The following is a 25,476-nucleotide window of genomic DNA, read 5'->3' on the forward strand; positions in this document are numbered from 1 at the left end:
ACTGTTGGGAGCTTCCGGCAGAAAGGTCACACAAATCCCACCCTAAGTGGGGGAGGTTGCAGGTGTCAGCTTGTGCTTTGATCTTGGCTAGCCTTTTGCACCAGTGGTAGACAGTGGGTTTAGGACTGAGCATGTGGGTGGCTGTGAGTTTGAGAGGGAAAGTAGAAGCCAGCCCAAGACTCCAATGTTTTCAGACACATTCCTAGGAGGTGAATAGTTGGTACGCAAATAATTAAGTGTGGATCAAAATAATAGCTGATACATGGTTGGCTTTTCATAAAGGCTTATTAATTGCTTGGCATATAATGAAAATTAGATGTCTGTTGAATCAATAAATGATTGCTATCCTATAAAAGAGATGCCTTTATTTGCCCTATTTTACAAAGGAGGAACTGGAAGTTTAGAAAGGCTAAAATGACCATCTATAAAAGTCGGGCCAACTTGTGAAGAGTTTTTGGTCTAGGGGAGAACTCTGATTTTCAGAAAGGATAGTTTTGGAAAGCTCTGCATTACTACTCCCTTTGATTTCTTTTGGCTTTCTGACACCTTGCCACAAGCAGCTGAACCTGGTGACTCATCCTCCATATTAGCAGTAATGACAAACAAATAATTAGGAAGTGTTGATCATTTAAAAAAAACAAAACAAAACAAAACAAAAACGGGAGCCAAGTACAGAAGATTAGCATTTCCTTTCTGGTAAATGGTCTGAGATTCCCTCTGTTAATCCCTTGCTAGAGGAGAACAAATCTTTCTCTAGGAAGTTTTAAAGCAAAGGATTTCTGCTGGTTTGATGATCCCACCAACTGAAATGCCTTTCTTCAAATCATGTCTTGGGAAGACACAACCTGAGTGTCCCTTGCTCTAAAAATAACGGCGGTATGCAAGAGCTCCATGGTGCATGGTCTTAATCTTGCTACCTGGCTTCCAGTTCAAAGACACTACCCTCTCCATGAGGCCCATACAGACTAATTGCAGTTCTGAGCAATTCATCTCTGACCCCCTTGGGAGCTCTCACTCAGTGCCTTGGTTCAGGAGCCCGGGGGAAGGAGGGTAAATGCAAGTCTCAAGGAGCTGTTCTTGATCAGGAAACCATTCCACACTGATGTGTATCCTGGGCTCTTTAATACATTTGGGCCAAGCACTAGGGACACTCGTAGCTGGACACACACATACCTGTAAGGTTTTTCCGACGAGATAAACACAACACCAGGCAAAGTGAGTGTAAGGCAAGGTTTATTAAAGGTTCTCTCCGGTGAAGTTTCAGGGCCCAGGTGAAGGGGAGCCGAGAAAGTTGCACCGGGAGGAGGTGGGCACCCTCGGGCGAGGTTCCGCAACTCTGGAAAGCAGAGTGGGGGAAGTCGCGCCCAAGGCAGGGAGGAGGGGGCTTTTAAGGGGTCTTGGGGAAAGCTCAGGCGTCTTTTGGCAAGTTTCCCTTATTTGGATATCCCTCCTGCTCATCGGGATCCCATTGGTCCACAGGAGCCCAGGGCGGGGGTCTCAGGTTCCTGCTTGGGCCTTTGTTCTCCTGTCCGAGCTCAGGTGGTGTGGCGGGAACTTTCGCCATCTTGGTCCTTTGTTCTCCTGTCCGAGCTCAGGTGGTGTGGCGGGAACTTTCGCCATCTTGGTCCTTTGTTCTCCTGTCCGAGCTCAGGTGGTGTGGCGGGAACTTTCGCCATCTTGGTCCTTTGTTCTCCTGTCCGAGTTCAGGTCTTGTGGCGGGAATTTTCGCCATCTTTGGTAGCCCTTCCTGCCAGCCCAACATTCCGACCTTTTGCTTAATATAATGGTGTCAGGGGCGTCGACTCGGTTCTGGCTACTTCCTGCTGACAGGGGGCGTCGTCATAAGGGTAGTCGGAAGTGGGCAGGCGAGAGTAGGGCTGGAGGAGGAGTTGATTGACGGATACTCGGGCAAGTTCTTGTAGGCGACCCTGCAAGTACCGGAAAAGACAGGGAGCAACTGAGATTAGAAGGAGGATTATGCATACAGGTCCCGCCAGAGGGAGCAGCCAGGTTACCCAGTTGTAGGGGTCCAGGCCCCAAGAGGACGTGTCTCGCCGCCGTGCTTGGATCCGATCCCTGAGTTCTTTGATCTTGGAAGTAACTATACCTGATTGGTTAACAAAGTAACAACATTCTTCATTTAAGAATAGGCAGGTCCCCCCTTTTTCGGCGGTCAGAAGGTCTAAGGCCCGTCGGTTCTGTAGAGCTAAGGCTGCCAGGCTGGTGACCTGGGTCTGTAGGGCTGTGAGGGAGTCAGCAACCCGTTCCATATCATCATTCAGAGCTTGGGAGAGTTTGTAATAAAAGTCTATGGAGGTTCCTATCCCTGCTGTCCCAGTTGCCACCCCTATGGCTACCCCTGCCCCTATTATGAATGGGAGGAAGACGGCCCTTTCTTCACGGTGTTGGGGGAATAGGATGGATAGCAGCTGGGATTCAGAGTAAATGGTGGTAGAAGGAGATAATAGGATGAATATACAGCCCAGGGAGTCGTTAGTGGTCAGACAGCGATAGATTCCCTGAGGGCACGAGAGAAATATTCCCGAGGGAGTACAATACGGGAGGGAGGAGTTAGTGATGTTGGCAGCTGCCGTGGTGAGGGGGGAGGACACATTAATAATAGGTATGTTTTCCCCAATGGGGCCAATATGAACCGTGCTATTTGTGGTCGTGGAGTTGGGGAGTGGCCAATCCATAGGGAGGGGTATCCCTACAATGTTAGAACGTGTTGAAAAAGGGAAACAGATCCAGCAGTCACTGTCACCGTTTTTCGACACATTACGCCATAGGCTGTAACTAGAGTTCAGGAGGGCCACTGTCAGTTGTTCAGTGGTAGGGGATTTTTGGATGCTACCGAGATTAATGCCCTTATAGACCAGGTCGTTGGGGGGTTGGAGTCGTTTAGTCATGTCCCTGACTGCTGTTTTAATGTGCTCACGGCTAGCCTGGTCCTGGACCCCGCCCCCATCGGAGAGGCCGACCTGACCCAGATAGGTCCAGCACACTTTTCCAGACCTGGGGTAGATGTTGCAGGGGGCAATACCTCGTTTGGCTGTCACAAGGTCGGAGACCCAATAGGTTTTCTGGTCATACGTACAGGTTGTCGGTTCCTTTCCCCGGTAGCAGGTTGCAGGCATATAAGTAAAGGCTGAAAAATGGCGAGAAGTACCTGAACCCCTCATGCAGCTAGACTCACATGATTCCGCCTGGCTTGTCTGGATTAGAAGGAATATGAGAAGGGGCCCTAACCAAGCGGAGTTTGGTGGGGCCTGCCATCTGGGAGGTCCAATTAGTCTCTGTGGGTGCCCGCTTGAGATTGTTGATATGTACCCATGCAGAGTGCCCCAACAGTTTTGCAGCAGTTGGGGTGGTAAGGACAACTGTATAAGGCCCAGTCCACGGAGTTTGTAAGGAGTCTGGCCGCAAGCTTTTGAGGAGGACCTGGTCCCCAGGGGATAGATCTCGTATACCCCCTTCAGAAGCATGGTCGTTAGGGGCTGGAATGACAGTGTCAGCGTGAGCCCTTAAGAGAGCTCGGAGGAGAGTAAGATAAGGTAAATAGGATAAAAGAGGTGGGGAGATGGCCGGAAGGCTATGATTTATAAGAAAGGGCCGGCCGTATAGTAATTCGAATGGGCTTAAGCCCGAAGGCCCGCGGGGCGTAGCTCGGAGTCTGGTGAGAGCCAGGGGCAGAAGTGTGGGCCAGGAAAGACGGGTCTCTAGGGTAAGTTTGGTGAGTTGGGCTTTCAGCAGCCCGTTGGCCCTTTCTACCTTACCCGATGACTGTGGGTGGTATGGGATGTGAAGTTTCCAGGTTATGTTGAGGCTCTCCGCTACCTGCTGGGTTACACTGGAGATGAAGGCAGGTCCGTTGTCTGACTGGAGGGTCCGGGGCAATCCAAACCTCGGGATGATGTGCTCGATGAGTATTGTAGCCACTACATCTGCTGTTTCTCGAGCCGTAGGGTATGCCTCGATCCAACCTGTGAACGTATCAACCAAGGTTAATAGGTAGCGAAAGGTTTTATGGCGAGGCATATGAGTGAAGTCCAGTTGCCAGTCTTCCCCGGGCTGATGCCCTCGGAGCTGATGGTTAGGCCCGGGTCTGCGGATTCCTCCTTGTGAATTCACAGCGGAACAGGTTTTGCAAGCCCTGTGGACAACTTCAATTACTTTAGATAAGGAAGGATGATAGAACAATGGCTGAAGAAATTGGTGGAGAGCCTTTGGGCCAATATGGAGGGATCGGTGGATGTCAGTAATTAGGGTGTGCGCCAGATTGCCTGGCAGGGCAATCCTGTCCTGAATGTAGATCCACCCTTTATCTCCAATTTTTCCTCCCCGTGCCTGGAGGGCTTGTGTTTCCTCTGTAGAGTAGGAAGGCTGGTGAGGGGTGTTAAGAAAGAGGATAGGAGACACAGGGGTACTTAGGGCCGTTTGTCTGGCCACTGAGTCTGCCCTGTTGTTGCCCAGGGAGACCAGATCCCTGGTTGTTTGGTGGCCTCGGCAGTGGACAATTGCTACCTCAGTGGGCAGACTAAGGGCCTCAAGCAACTTGGCAATGAGGGGTCCATTAGCTATAGGGGTGCCCTTGGTAGTTAGGAACCCCCGTTCTTGCCAAAGAGCAGAGTGTGTGTGAGTTATGAGGTAGGCATATTTAGAGTCAGTGTAAATGGTGACTCGTTGTCCCTTCGACAGGTGTAATGCCCTGGTGAGAGCTACGAGTTCAGCCTTCTGGGAAGTGGTTCCGATTGGGAGGGGAGCTGTCTCTAATACCGCATCCATAGTGACTACAGCATAAGCAGCGTGCCTCTGGCCATCTGAGGCCAGGAGGGAGCTGCCATCTACGAAGAGCACGCGGTCAGGGTTGGATAGTGGTTGATCAGAGAGACCGGGATGGGGAGGAGTGAGGTCTTCTATAAGTTGTAGGCAGGAGTGAACAGGTTCCGGGGTGGGTGAGGGTATAGGTAGTAAAGTCGCGGGGTTTAAGCGGGGGGAGGTAGAGAGAGAGATATAAGAGTTTTCTAGAAATAGCAGATGGAATAGTTGAAGACGGGAAGGAGTCAGATGGGCCAGAGATCGGTGGCTAAGGAGGTCTGTGAGTCGGTGGGGAGAGTAGACCGTGATAGGCTGCCCTAAGGTAAGTTTAAGGGCCTCCTTTGTAAGAGAAGCGGCTGCCGCTAGGGCTCTGAGGCAAGGTTGCCATCCCCGGGCGGTGGCATCCAGTTGCTTGGATAGGTAGGCTATAGCCCTATGCGTAGGTCCCACCTGTTGTGTTAGGAGGCCGGTGGCAGAGCCGGAGCGCTCATCGGTGTAGAGATGGAACGGTTTAGAGATATCAGGTAGGGCTAAAACTGGCCTGGTGGTAAGGCGGTCTCTCAGCTTAAGGAATGACTGACGGATTGAAGTGGGATCAGTCAGGGGACCCTGGGGGGTCTCTTTAGCTGCCTGGTACAGAGGACGGGCCAGGATAGAGAAATTTGGAATCCAATGTCTAAAGAACCCGACCAACCCAAGAAAAGATAGTATCTCATCCGCCGTTTGGGGAGGTTGGAGTTCTTGGAGGAGTCTTATGCGGTCCCCAGTAAGGGACTTAGAAGTGGGAGTCAGGAGTATGCCCAGATAGGTAACCGAAGGGGCACACAATTGGGCTTTAGAGGGGGTGACTCGATATCCCTTGGCCCCCAGGAAATTAAGTAGGGTGGAAGTGTCGTCTTGGGAGACCGAGAGGGAGGGGCTACAGAGGAGGAGGTCATCCACATACTGTAGTAGAGTGCTGGCCTTAAGGGCGCACTGCTGTAAATCTGTAGTCAAGGCCTGGCCGAAAATGTGGGGGCTATCCCTGAACCCCTGGGGTAGGACAGTCCAAGTTAGTTGTCCAGAAACGTGTGTGTCGGGATCCTCCCAGGTGAAGGCAAAGAGAAAGTAAGAATCAGGGTGCAGGGGGATAGTGAAAAAGGCATCTTTTAGGTCCAGTACAGTGAAGTGAGAGGTGTTTGGAGGAACGCGAGACAATAGGGTGTAGGGGTTAGGAACAACTGGGTGGAGGGGGACCACGGCCTCATTAATAAGCCTAAGGTCTTGCACCAGTCGATAAGCCCCTGAGGGCCTGCGTACTGGGAGGATGGGGTGTTACAGGGGGAACTGATGGGGATCAGGAGTCCCTGACGTTTAAGCCGTTCTATGATAGGTTTCAGGCCCCGGCGGTGGGCTAAGGAAATAGGAAACTGAGCTCGAGAGGGAAACTTAGAGTTATCCTTAAGCTGTACTTTAACCGGGGTAAGGTGGGAAGCGATGATGGGCTCAGAGATGTCCCACACCTGAGGGTCTACAGTAGGTAGGTCATCTGGAGCGGGGGTCGAGGGAGTGGAGAGGTGTAAGATGAGACGGGTTGAGGTGGAGGGAGGAGAAGAAGGTGAGAGACAGATAGTTGCCCTCAGTTTCCGGAGAATGTCCCTACCCAGTAGAGGGACCGGGCAGGAAGGAATGACTAGGAACGAGTGGGAGAAAGGGAACCCATCCAGGCTACAGGTAAGGGGAAGGGTCACCCTAGGGTTGGAGGAGGTCCCATCGATCCCCATAACAGTAATTGGTGAGGTTCGAGTAAGTCCCGAGTAGGAAGGCAGAACAGAGTAGGTAGCCCCCGTGTCCAGCAAAAAAGAGATGGACTTACCCGCTACCTGGAGCGTAACCCTGGGCTCGGCCTGGGTGAGAGGGGTGGCCGAGTCTGGGCTTCGTCAGTCGTCCTCCAATCCAAGCAGTTGAAAGGCCGGACTTACTGTCTCGGGGGGTCCCCCACGTTGAGGCGCCGAAGATACCCCGAGGTTAGGGCAGTCGGATTTCCAGTGGCCCATCAAATGGCATTGAGGGCAAGGCCGAGTTGGCGGCTTTGGATTGGGGCACTGGCGAGCCCAGTGTCCCTCGGCCCCGCATTTGAAACAGGTCCCCGGGGGGGTGCGGTTGGTTGCCCCTCTCTGCTGGCTCCCAGAGCCGGCCGGCCGCAGGGCTGCTACCAAGGCTTGGGTCTGCAACTGAACCTTTTGCTGGAGTCTGGCTTGTCGTTTAAGCTCAGCCGCCTCCTCACGGGAATTAAAAACCTTAAATGCCATTTTCACCAAGTCAGAAATGGGGGTCTGAGGGCCCTCCTCAGCCTTCTTTAACTTTTTCCGTATATCCGGCGCCGATTGAGAAATAAAATGAGTAGCCAGTACCGTGGCCCCCGCAGGGGAGGCAGGATCCAAGCGAGTGTACTGGGTTAAGGCCTCAGTCAATCGGTTAAGAAACATAGCGGGATTTTCGTCAGGGGCCTGGACAATCTCCCTGATCTTGTCATAATTCACGGCCTTATTAGAAGCTGCCCGCATGCCAGCTATGAGACATTGGACCATGCGGTCGCGGCGCCGGCGGCCATCTTGGCCATCCTGATAATCCCAACCTGGTTCTACGGCTGGGACTGCCTGGGCCCCAACTGGCATGGCAGCATCAGTGAGATGGACCTGGTCTGCGTGCTCCCGGGCAGCAGCCTGGATGCGTTCCCTCTCCTCTGTGGTGAGGGTGGTGGTCTGGACCACATGTAAATCATGCCAGGTGAGGTCATAGGCTTGGACCAGATATTGGAATTCTTTAATATAGTTATCAGGACTGGCCGAAAAGGAGCCCAAACGCTTCTCAATTTGGGAAAGGTCCTGTAGAGAGAAGGGCGCATGAACTCGAACAACTCCCTCAGCTCCAGCAACCTCCCTTAGGGGGCAGACTAACTCAGGGGAGGGTTTTCGAGCCCTAGTGCGGGTGGAGATGGGAGGGGAGGCTGGAGGGGATGTAGGGGAAGGTTCCGGGGGGGCCGCATCAGGAGCAGACTCAGGTTTTGGGGGTTGAGGGGATGAGACGGGAGTCGAGGTGGAAGGGGTGGAAAGGGTGGAGGGGGTGGAAGGGACCGAAAGGGGGGTGATTGGAGCGGCGGGAGGATTAGGGGGCGTAGGGAGAGAGGGGCCTTGGGGTGGGGGATCGCGATAAGGAGGAGGAGGCAGAGGAGCCGGGGCCCCTCTCGTCGGCGGGTGGGTAAAGCTCTCCGGAGGTTCAGAGAGGGGAGAATCAGAGAGGAGAGACGGGGAGGAGAGGTCCAGGTCTTTAGGAGCAGTGGGTGGCAGGGTAGGGGGAGGGGAGCGGGCCAGGAGGACCTGAGAGGTGGAGCAGTGAGAGCAGAGGGAGGGGCGAGAGCGCAGGGTCCAGAAAGCCTGGACATAAGGGACCTCGACCCATTTGCACTGGCGTTTGCAGAAGTTGCCTAGGTCCATGAGAATCTGATAGTCAAATGTGCCTTCCGGAGGCCACTGGGACCGATTGTCTAATTGGTATTGCGGCCAAGCGACGGTACAATAATGTATGAGACGTCGCCTACGCAAGTCCTGGTCCAGTTCCAGGGTCTTAAGATTGTCCAGCAGGCACCCTAGGGGTGTTTTAGAATCGAATTTGGATTGGGAGGTCCCCATGATTCGTTGCCAGGCAACCCGAGGGCTGGAGGAAGGCGTCCCCTCGTCCACCACTGGGTTGAGGAAAAACTGTATCGACTGCCGTAGAGGTAGGGACGTCTCCCAGCCTCTCGGAGTCACGGAGGTCACCTGGTGACCGGCGGGGTCCGCCCTGACGCGGCCGCGATTAAGGCAGGGCTTTCCGGAAGGGGGCGCAGAATCGGGGAAACTCACCACGGCTTCAGAAGTGGCGTTCGGAAAGGCAGGTCCAGTCCGGCTAGGGAAAGGAGAGAGCCTCCCCACTGGGGTGGGGGCTCAATCTCCTCCCGGGTTTCGGCACCAAATGTAAGGTTTTTCCGACGAGATAAACACAACACCAGGCAAAGTGAGTGTAAGGCAAGGTTTATTAAAGGTTCTCTCCGGTGAAGTTTCAGGGCCCAGGTGAAGGGGAGCCGAGAAAGTTGCACCGGGAGGAGGTGGGCACCCTCGGGCGAGGTTCCGCAACTCTGGAAAGCAGAGTGGGGGAAGTCGCGCCCAAGGCAGGGAGGAGGGGGCTTTTAAGGGGTCTTGGGGAAAGCTCAGGGGTCTTTTGGCAAGTTTCCCTTATTTGGATATCCCTCCTGCTCATCGGGATCCCATTGGTCCACAGGAGCCCAGGGCGGGGGTCTCAGGTTCCTGCTTGGGCCTTTGTTCTCCTGTCCGAGCTCAGGTGGTGTGGCGGGAACTTTCGCCATCTTGGTCCTTTGTTCTCCTGTCCGAGCTCAGGTGGTGTGGCGGGAACTTTCGCCATCTTGGTCCTTTGTTCTCCTGTCCGAGTTCAGGTCTTGTGGCGGGAATTTTCGCCATCTTTGGTAGCCCTTCCTGCCAGCCCAACAATACCTTAAAGACTTCACCAGTGTAACAGAAAAATCACACTCAAGGTTAATTTCTCTCGAGAAGACTGACTTTTATTTTGTCATCTCTGTTCCCCAGGTCCTGTCCTATGTTCCTTTTTTTCTTTTCTTTTTTTTTTAAGATTTTATTTATTTATTTGACAGACAGAGATCACAAGTAGACAGAGAGGCAGCCAGAGAGAGAGAGGGGGAAGCAGGCTCCCTGCTGAGGAGAGAGCCCCATCCGGGGCTCAATCCCAGGACCCTGAGATCATGACCTGAGCTGAAGGCAGAGGCTTAACCCCCTGAGCCACCCAGGTGCCCCATGTCCTGTGTTCTCTATCATGACCGTATTTTCTCACCCTCAAGACAGTCATAAGGAATATTCTAACACTGCTGGTGGGGTATACAGCTTGGTAAAGCCACTTCAGAAAATGATCAGTTTCTCCCAAGGTGAACACATGCAAACTATGACCCAGCAACTGTACTCCTCGGTATGTACCCAACAGAGAAGTGACCAGGTGTTCACCCAAAGACATGTCCTGGAATATTCATAGCAGCACCATTAATAACAGCCCCCAAATAGGAACTACCCAGATGCCCATCAGTTCTCAGTGGTAAATGAATTGTGGCATATTCGCTCGGGCAGCTGTGCAAATGAACCGTCTGTAGCCACATACAGAAGAAGGAGTGGATTCCAGAAACAGAATGTTGAGCAGAGGAAGCCAGACACAGGAGGTCTACTGCATGATCCTATTTTTATAAAGTTCAAAAATAGGTAAAACCCCTCAGACATCAGATAGCGGTTACCTATAGAGGATGGTGATGTGGGAATCAAAGGCAGAAGGAAAAATTATTTCATTTCCTTACTACCTACAGCCCTTTGACAAGTCCTTGAAACAGGCAGAGTGACATTCCTCTGGGGACTCAGCTGCCAGGATGTTGACACTTTGCTAAGGCAAAAGGCAATCTTAACCCTGACCTCAGGACCCTGTAAGACTACTTTAACATTTAAAAACTCCTTTGGAAACTTTCTTTATCTCTACCCCCGCAAGATACATGTTGGCAATCATCCCCCAAGTATACATACACATCTGAAGGGTCTCATGACTCAGGCTTTATTAGACAGTCATAAATGTAAATAAAATAAATAAAACAACACCAACCCCTCAAGGTCCTGGAAAACTTGCTTCCAAAATTCCCTGGAGACTTTCACTATTCCCTAACTCCCTCTCAACTTGAAAGTATATAATGGGCCCCTGTTCAGGACCCCAGTATAGTTCTTTCTGCCTACAGGTCCCGTCCTCAAACTCTCATAAAACCACACTTTTGCACTGAAGATGTCTCAAGAAATTTTTTTTTTTGGCAGTCAGCTCTGGACCTCACCAACATTCCAGAACGACATCATTTGGCGACCATGAAAGTATTCCTCTCACTCCAGAAAGATTTCTTTCTGTTCTCACCTTCCCTGAATAAACTATCACTTCACCTTTTTGGGTCCACGAGCTGCTCGGACTCAGCAACACAAGAACCCTGCAACAACCACGTGGGGGACAGAATCCTAAGGTAGCCATGTAATCTCTGCCGGTGGTGTTACTCCCTTGCGTAACCCTGCCCCCTAAATACCAGGGGAACCTGTGATTTGATGGACTAGTACTCCTGTAATCCAGATCTCTAACCACATGCATTGTCCTGGATGGGCTGACCCAATCAGAGGAGTTCTTTAAAGAGCCCTTAGAGGTCAGAGCCAGAAGTCTGAGAGCCAAGCAGTGGTTGGCCTGGAAGGAAGCGACAGTCTGAACTGCTCCTGGAGGCCACGTGGCGAGAACTACCGGCAACCTGTAGGAACTGAGAGTGGTATCTGGCCAATAAGAAAGCAAAAAACGACGACCTGGGTTATACAGCGGTGGGGCACTGCTTCAGCCAACAACCCAAATGAGCTCACGCCTCAGATGAGACGCAAGCCCTGGCAGACACCTTGATGACCAACCACCTTGTGAGGTGGGAGCAGAAGATCTTGTGAAGCCGTGCTCAGACCCTGACCCCTGGAAACTGAGTCGATACATCTGTGTTGTTTTAATCCACTAAATGTGTTGGTGGCATAGCAATTAAAAAGTCATAGGGACTGGAAGGAAACTACTGAGGCACTGAGGGAGCTCTGTGTCCTGATCTAGGTGATGTCATTATTTCTAATTTGTGAAGATTCGTTTTCCTTGACACTTAGAATATGTGCGTTTTTGCTCTATCTATAGGATACTTGATACAAATTAACAATACAATATTATCAAGAATTCAAATGATGATACAATCTTTTGAAGTAAGTTGTATATGTGTGTATATATATATATATGTGTATATATATATATATATATATATATATATATATAATTTTTTAAAAGATTTTTTTTGAAGATTTTATCTATTTATTTGAGAGAAAGGGAGAGGGAGAAGCTGACTCCCCGCTTAGCATAAACCTGATGGATTTGATCTCAGGACCCTGTGATCAGGACCCAAGCCGAAGGCAGATGCTTAACTGACCGAACCATCCAGGTGCCCTAAAGTTTTATTTATTTAGGGATGCCTGGGTGGCTCAGTAAGTTAAGCATCTGCCTTCAACTCAGGTCATGATCTCAGGGTCCTGGGATTGAGCCCTATCTTGGGGTCTCTGTTCAGTGGGGAACCTGTTTCTCCTTCTCCCTCTGCTATTCCCCTTGCATGTGCTCTCTGGCTCTATCTCTCTGTCAAATAAATAAATAAATAAATTTTTAAAAAGATTTTATTTATTTATTTGACAGACAGAGATCACAAGTAGGCAGAGAGGCAGGTGGGGCGAGTTGGGGGGCAGAAAGCTGGCTCCCTGCTGAGTAGAGGGCCTGATGTGGGGCTCGATCCCCCGACCCTGGGATCATGACTGGAGCTAAAGGCAGAGGCTTTAACCCACTGAGCCACTGAGGCACCCCTAAATAAATAAAATCTTAAAGAAAAAAAAAAAAAAAGATTTGTTTATTTAGAGTGGAAAAGCAAGGGAAGGACAGAGGAAGAGAGGGAATCTCTAGCAGATACCCTCCTGAGCATGGAGCCCAACATGGGGATTGATCCCAGGACCCTGAGATCACAACCTGAGAGGAAATCAAGAGTAAGATGCTTAAGCAGCTGAGCCACCCAGGCACCCCTGAAGGAAGCTGTATATTATGATTTCCATTTTACAGGTGAAAAAATGGAAGCCCAGACACACACATACCTAGGCCCCCTGCTTACTCTGTGCAATGATGTCTACACTGCAGCCCGTCCTTCTCATTGATGGGCAGGGAATAAAAATATTTCGTTGGCAGTACTGCTGCAAAAATGGGGTTGGGGGGAACTTGGGTGCCTCAGCTGGTTAAGCGTTGGACTTGTGATTTTCACTGAGGTCATGATCTCAGGGTCACGAGATGGAGCCCTGTGTCAGGTTCCATGCTCCTTGGGGAGTCTGCTTGAGATTCTCTCTCTCTCTCCTTCATCCCCCCCAATAAATACATCAGTAAAAGAATGGGAGTGGGGGTGGGGAGAGGAGAAGTAACTCTTCAGAATTAGTCATACCTTTCAGGTATGTCATTTTATTATTCAGAGAAGCTTGATAATAATTTTAGTCATTGATCTCTGATAAGTGTGGGCTTTTACTGCCAGCTCTCTGCCACTCCTTCCAGGGGAAAGGGAAAGTTGTAGCTACTGGAGATGCTGACTTTTGACCTCTCCTGTCAGCAGTAGAGAATGAATGAGATAAGGATGAGAGGTGAGGGTTCACTCAAGGTGTATTTGATGAGAAAAAGGACTCCCTTTTTTATAGCATTTAATTTAATTTAATTTTATTTTATTTTTTGAGTAGGCTCCTGTCTGATTTGGGGTTTGAAATTATGACCCTGAGATCAAGAGTCCTATGCTCTACCAACTGAGCCAGCCAGGTGCCCCAAAAAGACATCCCTTAAAGCAGTGGTTTCTTGAAGCAAACAAAACTCCAGCAATGGTAGTTTTTTAAAGATTACTGACATAATACACATTCAGTGTAACAGAATCAGACAACTTTAAAAATTAAAAACCTGTAAATTAAAGATCCTCGCCCCAAAATAATCACTCTTAACTTCTGGGCATGTTTTCCTTTGTTTCTTTTTTTGTTAGTTTTTTGGGGGCTTTTTTTTGGTCATTGTTGTTGCTGTTGTTGTTTACTGATTTAAGGAACTGTCTGAACTAAAAAAAGCAAGTGGGAAATTACCCCGAAACAGAATTGCCTTTCCTATTATTATGTAAGAGGATGGCAAACAGATACCTAAAACCACACTGTCTAGAACATTTAACCACAAACCTTATTGAGATATACTGTATAAAGTATACAGAAGATTTCGAAGCTTTAGGGGAAAAAAGTTTGAATATATCTCAGTGATATTATATTGATTATATACTAAAATTATAATCTGTTAGATAAATATTGGGTTAAATAAAATGTATAATTACTAGAATATTTTTTCCTTTTTTTTTGGTTTGAATATAGTTGAACCCTAGAATCAGATGTTATCTGTGGCTTACATTCTATTTTCATTGGATAGGCTAATCTAGCGTAGTATAGGGTCTTACAAAAGATGCCTACAAAGGAAAAAAACAGAGATTTAACCCCATGGCACCATTATTTGTTTTTGTTTTTTGTTTTTGTTTTTTTTTTTTCAGATTTATTTATTTTTAAGTAATCTTGTCATCCAGTGTGGGGCCTGAACTCGTGACCCCGAGATCAAGAGTCGAATGCTTTCCCATCTGAGTCAGCCAGGCACTCCTGTGTTTCTTAATAATCTTTTTTTTTTTTTTCTGAATATAAAGGCAGTATAATAGAGTTTTTTAAAAAGTCAGAAATACAGAAAAGAATAGATTAGAAAGCAAAAGCTCTCATAATCTGAATCATCATTTTTGTTAATATTATAAACTATATATACACATACATACTGTACATACTGCTGATAGTCTGTTCTAGAAACATTTTTTCACTAAATCTATCATGGATTTCTTTCTATAATAACATATAGATAGATATTTCCCTATATGAATATACCAAAAGATTAACATTTGATATAATACACATAATGCATTTTTATGGGGAAAAATTACAGTATCACCTACTAGAATTCCAATAGTACTTTTATCATTAATTCATAACAATTTTAAGGTGTTAACTCTAACGAGAGCTTACAAATTAGTAGGTTCTCAACTGCTGTTATTAACTAAATTGGAAGAAGCATTCAGTACCATCTAAACAACTTTAGTAAGATTAGCATGGTTTTATTAGAAATACAAAGCCATTCTGTATTCAGGAATCAAGCTTCAATGTACACTTCTAGGGTCTTAAGACACAGAGATTAACATTCTATGGTATACAGTTCTTTATGAGATTGGGAAAATAGGGCAGAATATCCCCTACTGGCACACAGTGAAAATGTTCTGAGAAAGGCTTGACCAGTTTCTCCTGGAGTTTGTGGAGCCTAGAACCTGACTTACATGGAAAAGCCTAAACATTGAGAGGCTAAGAGACCATTCCTTCTGGCAAAACATATAGAGTGAGATTTGAGCCAAGAGTGTGGATGCCTCACTGGCCTTGTTAAAATTTTTTTTTTAACATTTTATTTGTTTATTTGGCAGAGAGTTCACAAGTAGGCAGAGAGGCAGGCAGAGAGAGAGAGGGGGAAACAGGCTCCCTTCTGAGCAGAGAGCCTAATGTAGGGCTTGATCCCAGGACCCTGAGATCATGACCTGAGCTGGAGGCCGAGGCTTTAACCCACTGAGCCACCCAGGCGCCCCGGCCTTAATAAATTTAATTGAATCTCCTTAAAGAATTCCACTCTGAAGAAGACAGGGGCTGAAGTGGCACCATGGTCTGTGTACCACCAGAACATACTGGGGGATACATCAGCTGTGAGTGACTAAGGAAATAGGACACTGTCATAGGTCCCTTGTTTTGGAGTGGGGAGAAAGTGAATTTCTTTCTTTCTTTCTTTTTTTTTTTTTTTTTTTTTTTTTTTTTTAAGATTTTACCTATTCATTTAAAAGAGAAAGAGAACAAGAGGAGAGGCAGACTCCCTGAAGAGCAAGGAGCCCGATGTGGAACCTGATCCCAGGACCCAGAGATCATGACCTGGGCTGAAGGCAGACACCTAACTGACTGAGCCACCCAGGTGCCCCAGGAGGAAGTGAGTTTCTGCCCCCATAAAGGAAGGAGCCAGTGTTTGGGATTTTATGTCCCCAGCTCCATAAGACCATATTGTTTCCTTCTATCAACTCCTCTCGGTTCCTGCTCCGGCTCTGTGGAGTTCAGAAGTAGCCGAAAGTGGTGACAATTAGAGGCAACACAAAGAGAAACAACAACTCATTCTGATTTCCCTATCTGGAGTTAGGTCTGAGCCGGTGGGGAGAAACATTTGAATTGGATGAAAAACTAAAGTTTTGATATTAAAACTACATTGGACATTTTAACACCCCAAATTGAGATTTTTCATACTTGAATGTTCCTAAACAAGCCATAGAATCTGCCCTAGAGAATGATCTGAGGTAGGGTAGGGAAAACAAAACAAAACATAGAGAAGATGGGAAAAGAGCAGTGCGAGAAATGAATTTGCCTCCTTCTTTACCTTACCAAATCCAATTCATTTGATTAGTCAGTCTTCCCCCAAGCTTCATTCCTGTATTAACTGTATGTCAGTTTCCAACAACCTGAGATAACCTGATTGACACGATGGTCTTATGTGGCTTGTTAGACTGAGGCTCCAGTGAAGATTCTCCACTAGAACCCGAGGATTGTCTTTTGACTAAACCAAGGACTGTTGGAGTATCAGGCATCATCGGTGTCAGCTGGGAGCTGTTAGAAATGCAGAATTGGAGGCTCATCTCAGCCCTAGGTAACATGAATCTTGTCTTTTAATAAGATCCCCAGGTGGTTCGTATGCACATTACAGTTTGAGAAGCGTTGATTAGAGAACTCAGTATGTTTTGGATTACCTGCTAGACAGGGAATTGCTCATTCGGATCTCAAGGTTGTGGGATAAGGAGTTAGAAGGAGCTTAGAATTAGGTGACCTGGCCCTCGTTCTGTTACCGTGGGCAAATCTTTTCTGGGACTCTGCTGCTTTCCTACAGTTGTTTGATCAGATGTATTGTGAAGTCCCATCTGGCTCTGACATTCCGTCATTCTAAGAGATTTCGGTTGAAGACAAAATAAAAAACGAAACCCCGTTGAAATTTAATAAACAATGTAACAAATTGATGAAAGAGCCACTGTTGCTTTACCATGTCGTTGTGTAACAGTGATGGAGGGTAGTGTCTACGCATCCAGGCTCATCACACAGTTCTTTGTGCGAGCCCACATGAAAAGTAATTTCCTGTTTAATAACAATTATCCCTTCTTCACTGAGGAGGAAGCATATTTGATGGGAAAAGAAGATTATTGCTTAAACAAAATGATATTTAGAGTGGCAGGCTGCCAGGAGCTTCTGAATCATTTGTATTGGAGTGATTAGTAAATTCTTTATTTGAAAAACAGAGCTAATGAGAATCATTTTGGTGTCTAAGGGTTTCTTTCGAAAAAGAAGAGTTCTGCTGGAAAACAAAACTGTGCATGCACATGCACACGCACAAAACCAGCTCATATCTGACCTTCCAAGTACAAGTCGTGTTCGTGCAGATGAAGGACAATACTAGGACTCAGGACTGAGGAATGTGGTGGAGGTCCACCGTCCACTCCCCGTGGGACTGTGGCAATCTCCTTCCCCTTCTGTGGTTCAGTCCTGTTACTTGAAATGTGATGGGATTGGATGGTTCCATTGCTGCGCCTTCATAGAGGTCACCTGGGACCTGGGGCTGAGAGGACCTGCAGGACGGATGTCAAGCAAGTGTGGTGGGTGAGAACTGGTCCCTTAGTAACATCTGCTGTGGGCAAGGGCACAGGGAGGGACACAGTGTAGGTGCCCTATATTTGCAAATCCCTCGGCTAGCGGCTCTCAGAGAATACAGACAATTTTAAATATTTCCTCCTGGAAACATTTCTAAAAGGGTCTTATTACAGTTTAAACAAAAGAGAAATAGACTGACTAGAGGTGCTCTGGCTACTTTGTAGCCTTTTAAAAGCTTGAAGTGTGTGTGTGTTCTGCTGCTGCTGATAGCAGCATGCGGGACAAGCTCTGAGGAAAAGAAAAATAGGCCTGGATTTAAAAGAAATTCAGTGTGAGATATCTGATAGGTTGAAAGTGATTTATGAAATGAGTGCTCTGTTTTGTTAGAACACGGATTGTTGTTCCATTCGGGGTCCTTTATATGAAACAGATGCCCAATCTATAAATCAGGCACCCCAGAGTAGGGAGATGGCATTTTTGTATAAATTATTGTGGATCCAGGAAGTATAAGCATGGATGAACAAATTTTTATTGGTTTCTTGGCATAGAAGTCATTTTATCAGTCATCTGTCTGGAGTGATCGCCCGCCCGCGCACCCCCACTGCCCCTGCTCTTCCTAGGGGGCTAATGACAAGGAAGCAGTTGAAAGTTCTGGGGAGAAACATGGTCTTTGACCTAACAGGTTTGACATGATGGGGCAGCTAAGGGCCTGTGGGGAGAACTGTGCTGTTGTATTTGGCTTTCAGTTTCAAGTGTAAATCCCCGAAAGGAAGGTGGATCAAAGTATTCTATAGAATTCAGAGAAGGAATACATTTAGAGTTCCTTCTTTTTCTTTCCCCCTTTTAGGTCACTGAGCTCTTACTTCAGTGGTCTGCTTTCTACTTCCCATTCCTACAATGAAAATTTCATTGTTCATTGTTTCCTGTCATCCCTTGGTTCTTTGTTGTTGATAGACTCAGCTAGGGATCATTTTTCCATACTCGAAAGCAGCAAGCTCATTCATTTATTAATGGCTTTGGTTAAAAAACTAGGCATTTAACTCCCTGTCCAAAGCGCGCCCTGTCCTCAGGCTCAGCACACAGCGTGGGGCCATAAATATATTCAGGATGACAGAGAATTTAAATATGAGTTCTCACTGATTTTGGAAGCACTTATTAATTTTGGAAGCTATTTGGCATTTTCTTTCTTTCTTTATATTTGTTTATTTGACTGCGAGATCACAAGTAGGCAGAGAGGCAGGCAGAGATAGAGGAGGAAGCAGGCTCCCTGCTGAGCAGAAAGCCTGATGCGGGACTCGATCCCAGGACTCTGGGATCATGACCTGAGCCGAAGGCAGAGGCTTCACCCACTGAGCCACCCAGGCGCCCGGTATTTTCTTTATTTTGATTGTATTCTTCAAGTCGGTGATAGGTTCCCATGGCTCAAAAATAAATATAAAATAAAATGCAGTCTTGTTTTAACTCCTGACCCTACCCAGCCAGTTCCCCACCTTGACACTTGTGTCCGAGACCGCTCTTTCTAGTTTCTAATTTAACCTGCTGGAATTTATTTTTTGGAAAATATAAACAACTACAGCTATAATCTTATTTCTCTCCTTCTTACAAAGAAATTAGGGGACTGTATGGATTACTTTGCCTTCTGCCTTTTTTCACTTAACAGCTTCCCTGGGGTGTTTCCACAGGGCATGGAGAGCAGCATTCTCCTTTTCACAGCTGTGTAACCCTGTGTGGACGTACCATGCCTTGTTTCTCTGCTCCTCTCTAAACGGACGCTCGGGTATCCCCAGCCTCCCGCTCACGTGCACACAGCTCTGCAATCAATAATGGGGTTTAACCGTCACTTTACTTCATGCTGGCTTAAGTGTAGCTGTAAAAATAATTCTCAGGAGTGAATTGCTGAGTAAAAAAAGTAAATGCATTTATAATTTTGATAGGGATTGCCAACGAGCTCCCCAAAGGGTTGTACCATTTGGCGCCCCTGCCAGCATTGTAGGAGAGTACCTAATTCCACTATTTATTACGGAACACGTCGTGAAATTTTTGAACTGGATCTTTGCCAACTTGATAGGTGAAAAATGATATCCTTGTACAGTTCTGACTTGCGTTTTTCTTATTACAAGTGAGGCCAAACATCTTTTAGTACGAGTAAGAGCCATTTTTATTTATTTTTCTGTGACTTATCTGGGGATGTTTCTTGCTCTATTTCTCTTGCCTCATTGATATTTTTCTTTCATGGCTTCTAGGTGGCAACTTTATTCTTTTTTTTTTTTAATTTTTAAAAAATTTTTAAAGATTTTTATTTATTTGACAGAGATCACAAGTAGGCAGAGAGGCAAGCGGAGAGAGGAGGAAGCAGGCTCCCTGCTGAGCAGAGAGCCCAATGCCGGGCTTGATCCCAGGACCCTGGGATCATGACCTGAGCCGAAGGCAGAGGCTTTATTTAATCCACTGAGCCACCCAGGTGCCCCGGCAACTTTATTCTTATTCACCAACATCTCTCCTAATGGTCTGAGCTAAGTCCTCTTTGTAAGTTTCCTCATCTAATCCTTTGGGCAAGACTGGGAGGTGGGTATTGTCACCCCAATTTCACAATTGCTAAGTAACTGACTGCTGGTCATGCGGCCAGTAAGGCGCAGAACCGATGTTCAGACCCAAGCCTGTCTTACTCCAAAAGCCTCTCCTCTTCCTCACCCTGTGTTCCTCATTTCCTTAGGCAGAGACCAGGGTTAACGAATTGAAAATGACTTTCAATTTCCAAGCGCACGAGATGACAGAGGAGGGTTTTGCTGAGATCATGCTAGGTGACATGGGATAGCCCAGCTGGGCTTAGAAACAGGCCCGGCATCGTCCATCCAGTGAGTAATCCACAGGGATCCCCGCCCTCCCACAAAGCCTGGGCTGATGCCTCTGAAGTCAAGAGGAACCAGAAAGGACAAGTGGCTTAAATTCCCCGGGAAAAGCATCACATCGCGTCAGGCATCAAAAAATGTGTGGCCACTGTGACCCAAGCCCGGAAACCACACTTTCTTTTAAACTTTCTCTCATTACTATTTTTTTTTTAACTAAAAAAAATTTTTTTTAGGGGCTCCTGGGTGGCTCAGTCGGTTAAGCAGCTGCCTTCAGCTCAGCTCATGATTCAGGGTCCTGAGATGGAACCCTGCATCGGGCTCCTGAGTCGTTGGGGAGCCTACTTCGCCCTCTCCCACTTCCCCTGCTTGTGTTCCCTCTCTCACTGTCTCTATTTCTTTATCAAATAAATAAATAAATAAAATCTTTAAAAAAAATTCTTTTAGGGGAGCCTGGGTGGCTCAGTGGGTTAAGCCTCTGCCTTCGGCTCAGGTCATAATCTCAGGGTCCTGGGATCAAGCCCCACATTGGGCTCTCTGCTCAGCAAGGAGCCTGCTTCCTCCTCTCTCTCTGCCTGCCTCTCTGCCTACTTGGGTTCTCTCTCTGTCGAATAATTAAATAAAATATTTAAAAAAAATCTTTTAAAGATTTTCTTTATCCATTTGAAAGAGAGAGCACAAGGGGGAAGGGGTAGAGGAAGAGGGAAAGGCAGGCTCTTGTCAGGCTCCCTGTTCAGTGGGGAGCCTGCTTCTCCTTCTTCCTCTGCCCCTTCCCCCTTGGCCCATGACCTGAGCTGAAGGCAGTCGCTCAACCAACCCAGACACCCCAGAAAGCACAATTTATCAAGAATGGTTTCCTATCAGGAACCCAGGAAAATGTGAAACATTCCAGCTTCTTCACCCTTGCTGTTCAACAGGCAGCTTCAGGGAACCTAGGGTTATAGGCTGTGTCTGAAATCCTTCACCTAGTTCTTTCCCAAACACCTGGGCCAGCACCTGGTTCTCAGGACTTCTCTAGAAGGACAACTTCCCTTCCTTCCTGTCCTCTCTGTTTAAAGTTGCTAGTGCTGTGGAGGACCAATAGAGCTGGCCCCCAAAGACACTAAGAGATAGAACCATGGTTCACTTAGAGCTTTTGACAAACCTACATGATTCACTGAAAGCACATTACCAGATGATTAAAACCCCGGGTTCTCCCCTCTGAGAATACGTGTGTGAAGACATTACATTTACCCGCTGAGTAATGCAATTGCCGCATTTTCCTGCCAGTTCAAGAACGGAGCCAAGATTCTCTTTTTCACTCTATTTACCAATTGCGGTCTAAAACCATCCTCCTCACGGCAAGTTTCCCCATTTTCCCTCACTTAGTTTATTGTGACTTGATAAAACAAGAATCCGGTAGATTTAAATTTAATTAAAGCTACAGTCATATTTTTAAGCAAAGTAGCAGGCATGCACGAAGTCATGCACTAAAAATGTTCAGGAGGGGCCTCCTGGAATACAGACCGGTCGCTCACACACAGGAGGAGAGTGCAATGGGGTTCGAATGTGCTGAGCATTTTTTTCCTTCTTTTTAAAATTTGGGTATAGTTGACACACAATGTTACATTAGTTTCGGTTATACAATGTAGGGATTCCTCAAGTTTCTACATTATGTGGTTTTGCTGAGCATTTAATTCAAGTTTTCATTAGAATACAGAGGTCTTGGGGCGCCTGGGTGACTCAGTCAACTAAACATCTGTCGGGCTCAGGTTATGATCTCAGGGTCCTGGGATCGAGCCCTACATTGGGCCCCCTGCTCAATGGGGAATCTGCTTCACCCTCTTTCTCTCCCTGTCTCCACTCCCCCCCACCCCGCGCTCTTTGGGTGCGTGTGCACTCTCTCTCATAAATAAATAAATAAATAAAATCTAAAAAAAAATTTTTTAAAGGGTATACAAGTCCAGCACTCCTCCTGAATCTGTATGTTCAGAAGTAGAAAAAAAAATCCTGGAAATGGGTATTTTTGAACATCTTCCTGAGGTTTTAGCTTTACTGTCAGAGGAGAGCTGGTGTTATGCAACTAGGAAGATCTTTGAATAGTAGCCACACCATAGAGCAGAGTTTTGCAAACTTCTCCGTAAAGGGCCAGATGGTAAATACTTCAGGCTTTTAATGTCTCTGTCACAACTACCCGTCTTTGCCATTGAAATGCAGAATCAGCCATAGCTAATCCATAAATGAAAGAAGTGGTTTTGTACCAATAAAACTTTATTTTGGGGGCGCCTGGGTGGCTCAGTGGGTTAAGCCGCTGCCTTCGGCTCAGGTCATGATCCCAGAGTCCTGGGATCGAGTCCCGCATCGGGCTCTCTGCTCAGCGGGGAGCCTGCTTCCTCCTCTCTCTCTCTGCCTGCCTCTCAGCCTACTTGTAATCTCTCTCTGTCAAATAAATAAATAAAATCTTTAAAAAAAAAAAACTTTATTTTGAAAAAAAGAAAAAGCAGACAGTGGGCAGGTCTTGGTCTTAGAACCATACCTGAGCGTGCTATACAGCAAAGCATGAGAGCTTTCTTCCCTAACTGGGGAATCCCAGTCGGGGTGGTGCTTTCAAGTTACAAGAATTTACAAATCTGATTGCCTCTAGGCACAAAACTAGAACTAGACACCACCAAGACCATGGAGGTGGATCTTCGACCAATTCTTTATTTTCACCGTTCTTCTTTCTCTTGTCCCCTTTTATTGGTAGACCATATTTATCAGAACTTCCTGTCATATGTGCCTCTGTTTTTCCTGTTTGTTTTCTCTATTTTCCTGTGGACCCTAGAGACAGTTTGAGGGAAGGGTTGGGAGTTTGGGCTCAAGGCTTGCACACGCCTGGGTTTAAATCTTGGTTTTCATGTTTTTGAGAAGGTGCTTGGCCACTGGGTTTGTCTTTAGAGTGAGGCTTCAGGTAGATAATCCATAAAGTTACTGGAATGTTTATAAATAATATGAATGAAGCCTTGCAACTTAATACTTTTAAAATATACATAGAAAGTAAGTCCAAATTTTTACTAGTTCTTTGTCTCTGCCATTTTCTCTATAGTCTCTGTTCATTCTCTCTTTTATGAATCAAATCCTGAATTTCTTCCAGACTTCCATATCTGATCAGGATGAAAGCAGAAATGTCCTCAGAAGAGAGTAAGTAATTGTGTTGGTTACTATTAAGCTTGGCTCTCAGTGCCACAAAAACACAAAATAGCAGTGGCTCATGCGGGACGAGCTGGGGCAGAAGGACACCTCAGATCGGGGGCCCTTCCAGCTCACGCGCCCAGGTTCCGTGTTATCACCCAACATGGCTGCTGTGGCTCTGTGGGCCATTCATCAGTCCGAAAGGTCCGGACAGAAAGGACGAGGAGCAGGAGGTTTTGCAAAATCCATCATGGGTTCCTCAGATACTCTGTGTCACGTACACCTGCCTTACCTTCTCCACGAACTCTGACCGTCTTGTGCCTTTGTGCCATCATTTGTCATTTATTGTCTCTTTCCTCCAGTGAGGGTATAAGCTTCAGGAGTCTGCGGACTTGCTTTATTTGCCCCTGCTTCCCCATACCTGATACAGCGGCTGGCGTTTTTAGATGCACACTAAATAGCTTTAGAATGAATTCCAGAATAAAGTTATTTCATTTTGACATGCTGGAAGGATTGGTCCCTGTGTCCCTCAGAGCGTTCTGCACGTAACAGGCCCTCCATGCAAATACCTGGAGTGAACACTTGAGTAAGAAACAGTACCAGGCAGCGTGGATTTGTGCCAGGTATTAGTAAGAGTTAACTGTGTTATATGCTGAAGTATATACAGTGTTTTACATGATTTACTTCATTCCTACCTCTTCTAAACCCAAGGGTAATAGGTGGTGGTGGTCTCATTTTAATGATAAGGAAATCAGATTTCAGGGATGCTGGGTGGCTCTGTCAGTTAGCTATCTGCCTTTGGCCTAGGTCGGGATCCCAGGGTCCTGGGTTCTAGCCCCACATTGGGGGGTCCCTGCTCAGCAGGAAGCCTGCTTCTCTCTCTCCCTCTGCCTGCCGCCCCCCCTGCTTATGCGCCTTCTCTCTCTCTGTCAAATAAATAAATAAAAATCTTACAAAGGGGGGGTGGATTCCAGGGAAGTTAAATAACTTGCGCAAAGTCATATCACTGAAAATGATAAAGCCAGAATTTGATCCTGGTGTTTCAGATTTGAAGGTCTAAAACCTTAAGCACCAGATTTCACAGGCCCCAGAGGAGATAGCTAACCATTTTCAGGTTTCCTGGGTTAACTGGTGTAGGAGATGTTTGAGGTACTGTCGACCCATCTCTGATAAGTATGGCAAAGAGATACAAAGAAAGTACTTCATGAAGGAATTACTTAGTCATTGTCTACTGACTTAATAGTGAGCCTGTCTGAACTTGTTCTATTATTTTATTAGGATTAGTGAAAGGTGTTAAACTTAAATTCAAGGGAAAGTTAATGAAGTGAAGTCCAAAATTAGCAAAAGGAGAAAAATGAATCAAGCTGATAAAAAGCTCAACTTGAAGGACTTCTTCCAAACCTTTGAAAGTCACATTTCTTCATAAAGGGTTAAGTGGTCAAGCTTTTCTTCAATTATGCCTTTTCTTTTCTTTCTTTTTTTTTTTTTTTGGTGCAGCTAAAAATCATGACTACCTACAGGCTTCAACAACTTTAACTATAAAATGAGTTGGAATTCACCTTTTAAAAATATAAGTCCGAATTGTCCTGTTTGAGGCAGTCCAGGACTTAGAAGCAAACACATCTGGCTTCGAAATGCTGGCTTTGCCAGTTTCTACCTGGTTTTCCAGTTTGGGCTGGTTGTGAGGGAAGCGGCTAGGGTCATTCTCCTGCATGTTCTTGCCCATCTTTCTCTGGGAATTCCTGGGAGTGAAATTGCAAAGTCATAGCACAAGTTTTGCTTTAATAGATACTATCCAAAAGGGTCTCAGAATATTTATACCCATTTATACTTCTACCTGTTTAATGTGTGAGATTTCCAGTTGCTCCAGAGCTTTACAACACTAGGGACTGTGAGTCTTTTAAGTTGCCTTAAAAATAAATAAAGATCCATCCATGTTGTCGCAAATGGCAAGATTTCATTTCTTTTGATGGCTGCATAGTATTCCATTGTGTATATATACCACATCTTCTTGACCCATTCATCTGTTGATGGACATCTAGGTTCTTTCCATAGTTTGGCTATTGTGGACATTGCTGCTATAAACATTCGGGTACACGTGCCCCTTTGGATCACTACATTTGTATCTTTAGGGTAAATACCCAATAGTGCAATTGCTGGGTCATAGGACAGTTCTATTTTCAACATTTTGAGGAACCTCCATGCTGTTTTCCAGAGTGGCTGTACCATCTTGCATTCCC

At 46.6% G+C, this 25,476-nt stretch overlaps 1 protein-coding gene across 1 annotated transcript; it reads right to left on the minus strand.

Moving 5' to 3' along the window:
• Positions 1 to 1,216: 1,216 nt before the first annotated feature.
• Positions 1,217 to 24,962, minus strand: LOC131825511 (uncharacterized). The gene is made up of 6 exons (XM_059165015.1): positions 24,894 to 24,962; positions 18,978 to 19,051; positions 11,047 to 11,179; positions 8,703 to 9,022; positions 3,777 to 3,983; positions 1,217 to 1,928 (listed from the first exon to the last, which is right to left on the minus strand). The coding sequence occupies exons 1-6, from the start codon at positions 24,960 to 24,962 to the stop codon at positions 1,814 to 1,816; spliced, it is 918 nt and encodes a 305-aa protein (XP_059020998.1). The 3' UTR covers positions 1,217 to 1,813.
• Positions 24,963 to 25,476: the final 514 nt, after the last annotated feature.

Source organism: Mustela lutreola, chromosome 2 (assembly GCF_030435805.1).
Source record: "Mustela lutreola isolate mMusLut2 chromosome 2, mMusLut2.pri, whole genome shotgun sequence".
Lineage (NCBI taxonomy): Eukaryota > Metazoa > Chordata > Mammalia > Carnivora > Mustelidae > Mustela > Mustela lutreola.